This window comes from Molossus molossus, unplaced genomic scaffold, assembly GCF_014108415.1.
Source record: "Molossus molossus isolate mMolMol1 unplaced genomic scaffold, mMolMol1.p scaffold_m16_p_4, whole genome shotgun sequence".
Lineage (NCBI taxonomy): Eukaryota > Metazoa > Chordata > Mammalia > Chiroptera > Molossidae > Molossus > Molossus molossus.
Genome location: NW_023425377.1, coordinates 68,867,113 through 68,880,324, shown reverse-complemented (window position 1 = coordinate 68,880,324; position 13,212 = coordinate 68,867,113). Strand labels below are relative to the sequence as shown.

Here is a 13,212-nt window from a genome sequence, read left to right as displayed (position 1 = left end):
AGAATGTATCAAAAGTAAAACTTTTTTAGTAATTTCTTCTTGGAATCTATCCTAAGTTTAAGAATTGGGTCCAGCCGGTGTGGCTCAGTGGTTGAGCGTCAACCCATGCACTAAGAGGTCACTGGTTTGATTCCCGGTCAGGACACATGCCCAATCAATGTTCTCTCTCATCGATGTTTCTCTCTCCCCCTCTCACTTCCTCTCTCTGTAAAAATCAATAAAGGGGAAAAAAAAAATTAAAAAAAAAAAAAAAAAAAAGAATTGTGGCCCGGCCAGTGTGGCTCAGTGGTTGAGCATGGACCCATGGACCAGGTGATCACCGGTTCAATTCCGAGGTCGGGCCACATGGCTTGGTTGCAGGCTCAATCCCCAGTGGGGAGCATGCAGGAGGCAGCCAATCAATTGATGTTTCTATTTCTCTCTCCCTCTCCCTTCCTCTCTCTATAAAAAAATAAATAGCCCTGGCCAGTTTGGCTCAGCGGTTAGAGCGTCGGCCTGCGGTCCTGAGAGACCCGGGTTCGGTTTCCGCTAAGGGCGCGGACCTCGGTTGCAGTTTGTCCCCGGCCCTGGTCGGTTGTGCGGGTGGCAGCCACTCGATGTGTTCCTTTCACATCGATGTTTCTCTCTCTCTCCCTCCCTCCCACTCTACCTGAACAGAAAATGGAAAAATGTCCTCGGGTGAGGATTAAATAAATAAATAAATAAATAAAACAAACATATTAAAAAAAAAAAAAAAAAGATTTGGAACCATGCATGCTGTGATTACAGTAGTGAAAAACTGGAAAGCACCTAAATGTTCTTAAGTGGAGAAGTGGTTGAACAGATCATACATTCAAAAGAACATCATGCAATCCTTAAAAGAGGGCTCCTCTCTCCCCTTGCATCGTAATCAAGATGTATGATGGTTGCCCTGGCCGGTTTGGCTCAGCGGTTAGAGCATCTGTCTGTGGACCAGAGGAAGATATGTGATGGACTGTCTATACAGCTGCCAGAATCTCTTGTCTGGGAGAATTTACACCATACTGCTAGGTGATTTCCTCAGTGGTGAGAGTACAGGAAAATCGCACCATCAGGTAATGCATGTAGCCCTGGCTAGTTTGGCTCAGAGGTTAGAGTGTTGGCCTGCAGACCTAAGGGTCTCAGGTTCAATTCCCAGTCAAGGGCACATACCTGGGTTGCAGGTTTGATCCCAGCTCCAGAGTCTTGCAGGAAGCAACCAATCGATGTATCTCTTTCATATCAATGTCTCTCTCTCCTTCCCTTCTACTCTATCTAAATATCAATGGTAAAATATCCTCGGGTAAGGATTAACCAAAAAGAAAAAAAAACCCCGAAGGTAAGGCATGTATAAAGCCATAAGCAGAAAGGAACTGATAAAGCCATTTTTGTTGGGGGAAACCCCACCTCCTGGACTCCTATTGAACCCCAGCTAACTCTTTACACATCATGTTTCACTTGCTGTTTCTACTCCTTTCCCTGCCTTTGACTTTTTTTTTTTTTTTTAAACACATTTTCTCCATCACTTTGGGGAATATATATATATATATATATATATATATTTTTTTTTTTTTTCTATCCTCACCCGAGGATATTTTTCCATTTTTTGTACAGATAGAGTGGGAGGGAGAGAGAGGAAGGGAGAGAGAGAGAGAGAAACATCGATGTGAAGGGACACATCGAGTGGCTGCCACCCGCACGACCAACCAGGGCCGGGGACAAACTGCAACCGAAGTACGTGCCCTTAGCGGGAACCGAACCTGGGTCTCTCCGGACCGCAGGCCGACGCTCTAACCGCTGAGCCAAACTGGCCAGGGCACTTTGGGGAATATATTAATAGAACTCAAGCATGCACAAAATAAAACCAGTTAGAGATGCACAATTAGTATACAACAGACCAGTTCCTCTCCAAGTCTTTCTCACGTGCCATCACATTCTCTGCCTCCCATGAGGAGCACAGATGTACACACCACAGTGTCTCCCAACTGAGGAACACTTAGACATTGTTTCTAGATTTCTGCTACAATAACCAAACAGCACCAGAATAAACAAATAAAGTCAAACCTTGGTTCTCAAAAGTTTCCCATCTCAACAATTCAGTTCTCAACTAGACAACACTTTCATGCTTACATCAGCATGACAAAAAGCATCTCTTCTATCAGGCCACAAACAAAGGAGGGACTGCACCAGTCTGAATCAGTTTACAGCTAAACTGGCGACTTCTTGTAGTTAATATCTCAGGAAATTGTGCTGTGAATATTTTTGTCTTTTTTTTACTTTGTTGTGGTGGAAATGTATGATCAGCACAGTTTTATTTATTTTTTAGAGAAAGGAAGGAAGGGAGAGAAAAAGATCAATTTGATGTTCCACTTATTGATATACTCACTGGTTGATTCTTATACGTGCGCTGACTGGGGATTGAACCCACAACCTTGACATATGGGGACAACACTCTAACCAACTAACTACCTGGTCAGGGTTCAATTAGCAAAATTTTAAAACATAAAGAGGCCATCAGGAGTGCTAACGTGCCTTGGCTGGTTTTGCTCAGCAGTTAGAGCATTGGCCTGCAGTCCCGAGAGACCCAGGTTCAGTTTCCGCTAGGGGCATGTACCTCGGTTGCAGTTTGTCCCGGGCCCTGGTTGCGTCATGCGGGTGGCAGCCACTTGATATGTCCCTCTCTCTCTCTCTCTTCCTCTCTCTCCCTCCCACTCTATCTGAACAAAAAAAATGGAAAAATGTCCTCAAGTGAGGATAAAAAAAAAAAGAGTGCTAATGTTGCTAATGGTGTGAAAGAAATAATGATTACAAGGCAATTGAAGAGATAGAAAAACTGATGTTGATTTGGATAAATGAAAAGCAATTAGCCAGTGACAGCATTTCAGAGGCAATGGCGTGAAAAAGTGAAGATGCAGAATGCTGACCTCCTAAAAAACACCCCTAGAATGAGTGATTCATTTAAGGCCAGTAGGGGATGGTTTGATAAATTTAAGAAAAGTGTTTGCTTATAGACTAAACAGAACTTTAGACATATATTGTATATAAGAAAGGTTAAAACAGAATCATTTGGGTCTGGAATGAATTAATTCAATTTACATATAATGGGAAAAAACGATTCAGTTTTCAAACAAACTGCTTCTCCAACAGCCTTCTGGAACAAATGAAGTTTGTTCCAGAATCACAGTTCTTCTGGACTTCTATACTGGTGCTTTTTTTTTTTAAATCCTCATCCGAAGACATTTTTCCATTTTTTGTACAGACAGAGTGGGAGAGAGAGAGAGGAAGAGAGAGAGAGGGAAACATCGAGTGGCTGCCACCCGCACGACCAACCAGGGCGGGGGACAAACTGCAACCGAGGTACATGCCCTTACCGGGTCTCTCTGGACCGCAGGCGGACGCTCTAACCGCTGAGCCAAACCGGCCAGGGCTACACTGGTGCTTTTAATTCTACCAAACAGGTTCACCAAAGCAGAGTGCCTGAGTACTTTACAAAAAAGTTGTAAATCATGCTTCCTCCAACTATACTAAAATAATGTACTTGTCTCGCCCTGGCTGGTTTGGCTCAGCGGTTAGAGCGTTGGCCTGCGGTCCAGAGAGACCCAGGTTCGATTCCCGCTAAGGGCACGTACCTCAGTTGCAGTTTGTCCCCGGCCGGCCCTGGTTGGTTGTGCGGGTGGCAACCACTCGATGCGTCGCTTTCATGTCGATGTTTCTCTCTCTCTCTCTCTCTTCCTCTCTCTCCCTCCCACTCTATCTGAACAAAAAATGGAAAAATGTCCTCAGGTGAGGATACAAAAAAAAACAAAAACAAAAAACAATGTACTTTTCTCCCCTGTCCCCCCCCCCCCCCCCCCCCCCCCGTCACCATCAGATGTTATCACTTTGGGATATTTTTGCTGCTTCCTATGGCATGTCCCTGCCCACCAGCAAATCTGAGTGCTGACATGCACACTGGCCACCTGCCCGGCGTTTTCATGTGGTCTGGGTTTCCCGGCTTACTCAGAAGGCTTCCTTTAACATCAAAGTAAACAAATAATCTTCTAAATTTTTTTCTTTTGTCTTTTACAATTAAGATTTCTGGAATTTAAATATATGGTATGGGGTAGGAGCCAATTTTCCTTTCTAGAAATTTATAAGATATAGCAGTTTTCCCCATTGTGTTGACATAGAGATCTACAATCCTTTACCTACAAAACTGAAACCCGCAACTTTTCCCCTAAAACTTATCTGGTGGCAAAACATGAGCTGACATTATGTTTTTATACCATCTTTACTTATCCTACTTATACAAGTCACTTGAAGAATTATTGATGGTTCAACTACAAGGAACTTTCCCAGATCCTAATGATCATACCATGTAGCAATTCTGAAATCTAAAATATTAATTCAAAAAGATCTGGCCCCAGAGTTTCAGATAAAGGACCTGTACTGACTTTGACAAATACTAAGTTCCAAAACACACTAGGATCCTTTACTAGACTAACTCTATTCTGGTTCTAGTTTTATTACTGTGTCATTATCACTTTTTTGTTTTTAATTGCAGTGGCCTTGCAGTTAGTTGTATCTGCTAAAGCAAAGCCTTTAACTCAGTACAGTGATACCTCGGTTCTCGAACGCCTTGACTTTCGACCAAATCGGTATTCGACCAGGAGATTCGAGAAACTTTTGTCTCGGAATCCGAACAAATATTTGGAACTCGAACTTCCGAGATGAGCCGAGTTGAGCCGAATGGCGTTCATTCGGCCCAGCGCACCTTGCTTGCGTCATCAGTGTGAGTGCAGAGAAAGAGTCACGCTTTGTGGAGAGAGTCACGCTTTACACTGAATTTAACCCTTAGACATGGGTCCAAAGAAAGCCAGAAGTGGTAATGCAGACAAAGGTAAGCAGAAAGCTGTGAGAACAACTATTGAGCTGAAGAAAGAAATCATTGCCAAATATGAACAGGGCACACGTGTTTCGGATCTGTCTGCTGAGTATGGCGTGCCAAAATCAACCATCTCTACTTTCCTTAAGAATAAAGCTGTTATAAAGGCTGCCAATGTTGCCAAAGGTGTAACGTTGATAACTAAGCAAAGGCCTCAGATAATGGAGGAAATGGAGAAGCTGCTCCTTATTTTCATTAAAGAAAAAGAGTTAGCAGGTGACAGCATCAATGAGGTCGTTATTTGTGAGAAAGCACTACAAATATTCAGTGATCTGAACAAAGAAACACCTGGTACAAGTGGTGAAGGTGCTTTCACGTTTAAAGCCAGCAGAGGTTGGTTTGAGAATTTCAGACATAGAAGTGGCATACATTGCGTCACTAGGCATGGGGAAGCAGCTAGTGCAAACCAGGAGGCTGCTAATAACTTCATTAAAGAATTTAGTGACTATGTCAAGGCAGAAGGATTTGTTCCTGAGCAGGTGTTCAACTGCGATGAGACCGGATTATTCTGGAAAAAAATGCCAGCCAACACCTACATAACCAAAGAGGAGAAAGCGCTACCAGGGCACAAGCCTATGAAAGATAGGCTTACTCTTTTGTTTTGTGCAAATGCAAGTGGTGATTGCAAGGTAAAACCCTTGCTTGTCTACCATTCAGACAATCCCAGGCCATTCAAAAGGCACAATGTAATGAAGAGTAAATTGGCTGTGATGTGGCGGTTTAACACCAAAGCTTGGGTTACCAGACAATTCTTTACAGAGTGGGTGCGTGAAGTTTTTGCACCTCGAGTGAAGGAATACCTGGCAGAAAAAAAATTGCCTTTAAAATGTCTATTAGTGATGGACAATGCTCCTGCTCACCCCCCAGCTTTAGAGGAAGATCTAGTTGATGACTATAGCTTCATCAAAGTAAAATTCTTACCCCCTAATACAACCCCTATTCTGCAACCCATGGAGCAACAGGTCATATCCAATTTCAAGAAATTGTACACAAAGGCCCTCTTCCGGAAGTGCTTTGAAGTGACAAATGACACACAGTTAACTCTGAGGGAATTTTGGAAAGAACACTTCAATATCCTAAATTGTGTAAACTTGATCGACACTGCTTGGAGTAATGTCACTCATCGCACATTGTATGCGGCATGGCGAAAACTATGGCCCGAAAAGGACAGTGAGGGTTTAGAAGCTGAGTCAGCTCCTGTCGTTGATGAAGATGTTGCTGTAGTTGATGATATTGTGGCCATAGGAAAGACCATGGGCCTTGACATTCAACAAGATGACATCAACGAACTTGTGGAAGGTCACGCTGCTGAGTTAACAGCCGAGGAACTGATGCACCTACAACAACAGCAGCAGAAGGATATGGTGGAAGAAATTTCTTCTGAAGAAGAGGAGAGAGTGGAGGATATTTCTAGTGGCCTTATTCATGAAATGTGTGCAAAATGGGCAGAAATCGCAAACTTTGTTGAACAACATCACCCTGATAAAGTGGTAGCAAATAGAGCAGTTAACATTTTTAATGACAATGTTATGTCCACTTTCCGCAAAATTTCTGAAAGGAGAAAAAAACAGCAAACAATTGAAAAATTCTTCCGTAAAGAAATCAGACAAGTAACTGCAGAGAAAGATTCTGATTCTCCTCAGCAAAAGATACAGAGAACAGAAACACCCGAAGAGCAGTTACCCTCTGTTTTTATTGAAGAGGACTCCCCTTCAAGACAATAAAGGTTGGTACAGGTACAGTAAATGAAACACAATTTACTGTACTTTACAGTACATTTTATTTTTTTTAATACATACTGTACACTTTTATTTCTTGTTGAGACTTATGTTTTTCTACATATTATATACAAATTAGGCCAGTAAATAGGCATTTTCTGGGGCTTGGAACGAATTAATCCAGTTTCCATTATTTCCTATTGGTTTCATTGCTTCGGTTCTCGAACAATTCGGTTCTCGACCGTCCTCCTGGAACGAATTATGTTCGAGAACCGAAGCAATGAAACCAATAGGAAAGCGTGACTCCACAAAGCGTGACTCTCTCTCTGCACTCACACTGATGACGCAAGCAAGGCGCGCTGGGCCGAATGAACGCCATTCGGCTCAACTCGGCTCATCTCGGAAGTTCGAGTTCCAAATATTTGTTCAGATTCCGAGACAAAAGTTTCTCGAATCTCCTGGTCGAATACCGATTTGGTCGAAAGTCAAGGCGTTCGAGAACCGAGGTATCACTGTACTACTTTCTGTATAAACTAACCTCTACAAATGAAACTTTGAAATAATTTCAGCCAGTACCCCTCCCTGGACTTTGGAATTGCACTATCTACATTAATGTGGGGAGAACTGGTTTCTGTTGTGTTTTGCTATTAAATTTCCCACCTAAGAACACAGTCTGTTCCACCATGCACTCAGGTCTTGTTTCATGTCTTTGAAGTTTAAGATCCCATAACTTTCTTCAATCTACATTCCTAGTTATTTCATACATTTTGTGGTTATTATGAGTAGACCCCCCCCCCCCATTTACGTTTCTAACTGGTTATTACAAAGTGGAGAAAAACTAGCATTTTTTGTGTTATCTGGCATCTCAACCCAGTTACCAAATTCAATTAATTAACATTTTGTTGGAACCATTCACCTTTTCTGAGAATATACGCATATTTATCTGCATATAAAAAGTTTTCATTCCAGTATTTTACACTGATGTTGCTTATTATTTATTTTAATCCTCACCCTGAGGATATTTTTCCATTGGTTTTTAGAGAAAGTGGAAGAAGGGAGGGAGGGAGAAAGAGAAAAACACTGACTGGTTGCCTCCTGCATGACCCCAAACTGGGGCCAGGGATCAAACCTGCAACTCAAGTACGTGCCCTTGACGAGGAATCAAACCCAAGACCCTAACTTAGGTCCGTGGGCTGATGCTCAACTGCTGAGCCAAACCGGCCAAGGCTCAATTGTATTTTTATACACACTGCAAAGAACAACCTAAACATATAATTAAAAAAAAAAACAATTCCATGGAGAAAAAGGAGAAACATCTGAAACAAAAATAAATTAATAAAATAAATAAAGAAAAAACAATTCCATTTACAATAGTATTAAAAGAACAAAATATTTAGGAATAAAATTAACAAAAAAAGTGCAAAACTTTTATACTCTGAAAACTACAAAACATTGTTAAAAGAAATTAAAGAAGGCCCTGGCTAGTTAGCTCAGTTGGTTAGAACATCACCTTGATACGTGGGTTCCATTCCCGGTCAGGGCACATACAAGAATCAACCGATGAATGCATAAACGTGTGGAACAACAAATCAATGTTTCTCTCTTTTCCTCTCTTTCTTTTTCCCCTTTCTCTCTCTCAAATTAATAAATAAAATAAAAAAATTAAAGATGATCTAAATACAAGGAGGGACATCCTTATTTATAGAACAGAAGACAATACTGTTGAGATAGCAGTATTTCCCAACTTGATATGGAAATTGGACACAATCCTATCACAATACTAGCTGACTTCTTTGTAGACACTGACAAGTTGATCCTAAAACTCAGGAAAACTCAAGGATCACAGAATAACCAAAACAATCTTGACAAAAGAGGAACAAAACTGGAGGATTCACACTTCGCGATTTCAAATCTTACTACAAAGCTACAATGCGGTACAAGCATAAGGATATATAGAACAATAGAGTAGAACTGAAAGTCCAGAAATAAACCCACGTAGCTATGGTCTACTGATTTTTGACAACGGTGCCGTGATCATTCACAATGAGGAAAGAATAGTTTCTTCAACAAATGGTACTGGACAACTGAATCTCCAGCTGGAAAAGAATGAAATTGGACCCTTACCTCACACCATGTACACAAATTAACTTAAATAGATCAAATATTGAAATGATAGGAGCTAAAACTATAAAACTCGTATTAGAAAACGGGTAAATCTTTGTAATCTTGGATTCGGCAATGAATTCCTAAGATACAACACTCCAAGCACAAGCAACAAAAGAAAAAAAATAGGTAAATTGGAGTTCATAAAAATTAAACTTTTATGCTGCAAGACACATCAAGAAGGTGGAAAAACAACCTGCAGAAAGGAGAAAATGTTTGCAAATTCTATATCTGATATAGGACTTGTATCTGAAATATATTAAAAAATTCAAAAGGACCACACAATTAAAAAATGAACAAAGGATCTGAACAAACATTTCCAACTCCAAGGAAGATAGACAAATGACCAACAAATCCTATTAAAAGATGTTCAACATCATTAGTCAGTTATCAGGGAAATGCAAATAAAAAATAAAAAAGATACCACTTCATACTCACTAGACCTGCATGGCTACTATCAAGAAGTTAGATAATAACAAGTGTTGGTGAGAGACATAGATAATTCAGTATCCTCAGACATTGCTGATGGGAATATAAAATGGTATAGCCACTGGGAAACAGTGTGGTAGTTCCTCAAGAAGTTAAAGAATTACTATTTGACCAGACACATACCCCAGAGAAATGAAAACATATGTCCACATAAAAACTTGCACACAAATGTAATAACATTGGCCATTACTTATTATAGCCCAAAAGTGGAAACAAATACCCAAATACCCAAACTGATGAATGAATAAACCAAATGTAGTATATCCATACAAGTGAATATTTTTAGGTCATACAAAGGAATAAAGTTCAGGTACATGATACAATGTGGATGAACCCTGAAAACTTCTGTGAGTGGAAGAAGCCAATCACAGAAGACTACATATTATGTAATTACAATTACATGAGATGTCCAGAATAAGCCAATATACTGAGACAGATATTAGATTAATGGTGGACTAAGGGAAGCATTGGGAGATAGGGGGTAATGGATAAAGGATCTGGGTCTCTATGAGGTGATGAAAATGTTCTATGATTGATTGTGGTGATGGCTGCACAACTGTAAATATATTAAAAACTATTGAATTGTAAGGCATTAAGAAGTACAAATTGATCGTTACAAAATAGTCATGGGGATATAAAGTACAACATAGGAAATTAAAGTCACTAATATTATAATAACTATGTATGGTGCCAGGTGGGTACTGGAAATATCAGGGGAAATGCCTTGTAAAGTATAGGACTGTCTAAAACCACTATGCTGTTCACCTGAAAGTAATACAAAATCATACTGAATGTAAACTATAATTTGAAAAGAAAAAAAAAATTATTGAATTGGCCCTGGCCAGTTTGGCTCAGTAGTTAAGAGTGTCAGCCTGCAGACCAAAGAGTTGCAGGTTCGATTCCGGTCAAGGGCAAGTAACTCAGCTGTGGTTCGATCCGGGCTCTGGTTGGGGTCATGTGGGAGGCAGATGTGTCTCTCATTGATGTTTTTTTCTCCTCTCCACCCTGCCTCCCCCCCCCCCACTCCATCTGAAAATCAATGAAAAAATATCCTTGGGTGAGGATTTTAAAAAGCTATTTCCTGTGCTCCCCTTGACTGCTATCACCTGCTCATAAATCCCTTCGGCCTCCTCCACGGTAATGGCAGCCAAGCCTCTCTCTAACCCAGGCCTGGTCCTCTGAGCTCTCTCCCTACTGCACAGCCCCCTCCAACTCTACCTGATCTCAAACAGCCTCGTCCAACCTGGCATGTCACCCATTCAACCAACTGCCTCTCCCCACCCAAAAAACCCACCTACTCTGGTTTCTGTGCTAAGCACTGAGGATCCACTAAAAAAATTAAGACAGAATTTATTCAGTTTCTTGCCAAATTTTTTCCTTTACCTGTACCATATACTGCCCTCCCCGTCATGACAGGACCACTGTCCACCAGGTACTCAAGCCAGAAATCTGAGACATTCCAGACTCCTGGTCACTCACTCATGCTGACCTTGTTTGCTTTCTTTTTTTTCTTTTTTTTTTATCCTCACCCGAGGATATTTTTCCATTTTTTGTACAGATAGAGTGGGAGGGAGAGAGAGGAAGGGAGAGAGAGAGAGAAACATCGACGTGAAGGGACACATCGAGTGGCTGCCACCCGCACGACCAACCAGGGCCGGGGACAAACTGCAACCGAAGTACGTGCCCTTAGCGGGAACCGAACCCGGGTCTCTCCGGACCGCAGGCCGACGCTCTAACCGCTGAGCCAAACTGGCCAGGGCTTGTTTGCTTTCTTAAACAGTTCTTCTATCCCACCCTTCTCTTCATTCCCAAGGAGGCACATCTCTGTGTAGCAGCCTGTCATTGGCCCCAGCCTTTCTCCCACACCAGGTGCCCAAACTCTCTAGTTCAATACTAACTCTAATACTTCTCTCTGAGACTGCACTGGGCCAGAAATGTCTATATCTACCTGACCCCTGCAGTCCCTCACTGGAAGGAAGGTTATAACACCAGGACCCCCCAACAGGATGGTCACTCACCCTGCGATTCCGATTGTGATCCACGGTCTTGAGGTGCTTCTGGATGATCCCAAACTGCATGGGAATGAAAAGGTCACAGGCTGCACAGTGGGCTGCCTCAACCTTCTTCACAAAATGCTCCAGGGCAATTTCTGTAGGGGAAAAAGGAGAGTGTTGCCACTAATATTAGGTGACCCAGAAGTTTGTGAAAAACACCAGCCTAGCTACTCACTTCACATGAGCCTGAGGCTATTCTCACAAACATTCTCTGGGGGACGAGGGGAGTCATGACCGGAAGAGGACAGGCTGAGGCCCTGCCAGTAGGAGTGAGATGGAACCTCCTCACCTTGTGTCAGATCCTGGTCTCTATAGATCTGCTGGATCAAACCATCAAGGTCCTCCACAGTTTTTCGGAGCTCCTCTGTCTTCTTGGTCTTGTTGGTGACATACTCCTGCCAGAGACACGGAGGAGAGACCAAGGTTCACGTGGGCTGCTCAGGGAACTGAGAAGAGAAGAGCACCGGTGCCACTTCAAGGCTCACCTGCAGAAAGTCAGCTGTCTGCTTGGGAAGTTTGGTGCCTACGTACTTAAAGTGCTCCTTGTGGAACTTGCTGTCGAGGTGGCTAGCCATCTCATCCTCATAGAAGGTCCGGTACTTGCAGAGAGAACACACAAACTGGATCCTGCCACAGGAGGAAAACGAAGGGTTGAGGCCTTGATGGTTCCATGGAACAGTGCTGCTGTCTCACCCAACCCAGCTCCGAGCCCTGAAATAGGCTTTGCTCACGAGCCTCTGAAGTGCAGTCCCAGCCAGGGACAGGCTGGGATCAGTGGGGTCGGGAGTAGAAAGGGCAGAAAGTCTGCAGGCTGCAGTTACTGCAACGTAGGGGACAGGGAGGAGCTCTTCCTTCCCACAGGCAGGAGACTGAAGCCTGCTGAAGCCTGAGGCAGCAGCTGCTACAACAGGCAAGGAGTCGCTGGAAGGTAGCCAGAAGGCTTCTCTACCAAGGCTAGGCAGGAGCTGTGTACTTGGCCCAGCTGGGAACCAGAAGGAAGAATGCCCTGGCATGAGCCAAGTGGCCCTGAGGTGCAGAGTGGAGTACGCAGTCCTGAGGCAGGGCCAGAAAAAGTGCTGCATCTTCCTCCTGGGGCCGGGGGACTGAAAGGCCCAGCCCATCCTCTACTCAAGAGTGCTCAGGGGTGGTGTCGGGAGGGATGGAAGGCAAGCAGGCCTGGGCACCCGCTGCCTCATCTTCCTCTTCCAAGAAGAGACCAGTCTGAGCTGGAAGGAGGATGCCTGCCCGGCCTGCCAGAGGGCAGCCTGGAGTCACCTGAGCGAGGTGCTCTGTCTGGGCCTGGTGGTCACAGCAGAAGCCCGGGGTCTAGGGCCTGGGCTGGAGCAGGCCGCCGTGGCAAGGGACGGAGGAGGCCAGCCGCCACCGAGGCCTTGGGGCGAGTCCCTACCTCTGCCGGACGTCCTTATCTGGGCCACGGGGTCAGCTTTTTCTGGAGAGCCCAGGGGCCGGGCGCCGGCGAGGCTGAGGAAGGTCCAGCAAGAGCAAGAGTCTGAGGCGGAGGAGGAGGAGGCAAGCGCCAGTACGGGAGCCCTAAGGGCAGACAGACCCGACCAAGCGGCGTGAAGGGCTCAGCCGCAGATAGGCCCGGCCTGACGGGGGCCGGCGGACAGGGCAGAGGGCAGGCCCGAGGCTGCCAAAGCCCACAGGTGCTGCCATCTCTCCTGGGCACGGCGGCAGCCTCTTGGCAGCTAGCTGGGGTGGCACAGGCACCTTGGACCTCGAATCTCTGATGAGCTGGCCCCCTCCCGCAGGGGCATCAGGCCCCCATTGCACCTCCGGACTCCTGTGCCAAGTAACCGAGCGCCAGAGCTTCTGGGCAACGGTGCTGAGCAGTGTAGGATCTCAG

General features: G+C 44.1%; 1 protein-coding gene across 6 annotated transcripts in view; it reads right to left on the bottom strand.

Moving 5' to 3' along the window:
- AKAP8L (A-kinase anchoring protein 8 like) overlaps nucleotides 1-13,212 on the bottom strand; it is a 31,297-nt gene that overhangs the window by 1,815 nt on the left and 16,270 nt on the right. For 3 of the 6 annotated variants that reach the window (XM_036239723.1, XM_036239724.1, XM_036239725.1), the window contains 3 exons: nucleotides 11,831-11,972; nucleotides 11,635-11,740; nucleotides 11,310-11,440 (listed from right to left, as the gene is read on the bottom strand). In XM_036239723.1, coding sequence (XP_036095616.1) covers nucleotides 11,310-11,440; nucleotides 11,635-11,740; nucleotides 11,831-11,972 — 379 coding nt within the window. Of the gene's footprint in view, nucleotides 1-8,222; nucleotides 8,736-11,309; nucleotides 11,441-11,634; nucleotides 11,741-11,830; nucleotides 11,973-12,753; nucleotides 12,897-13,212 lie in introns of those variants that run through there. The other 3 variants (XM_036239726.1, XR_004956396.1, XM_036239727.1) reach the window with 3 other exon arrangements.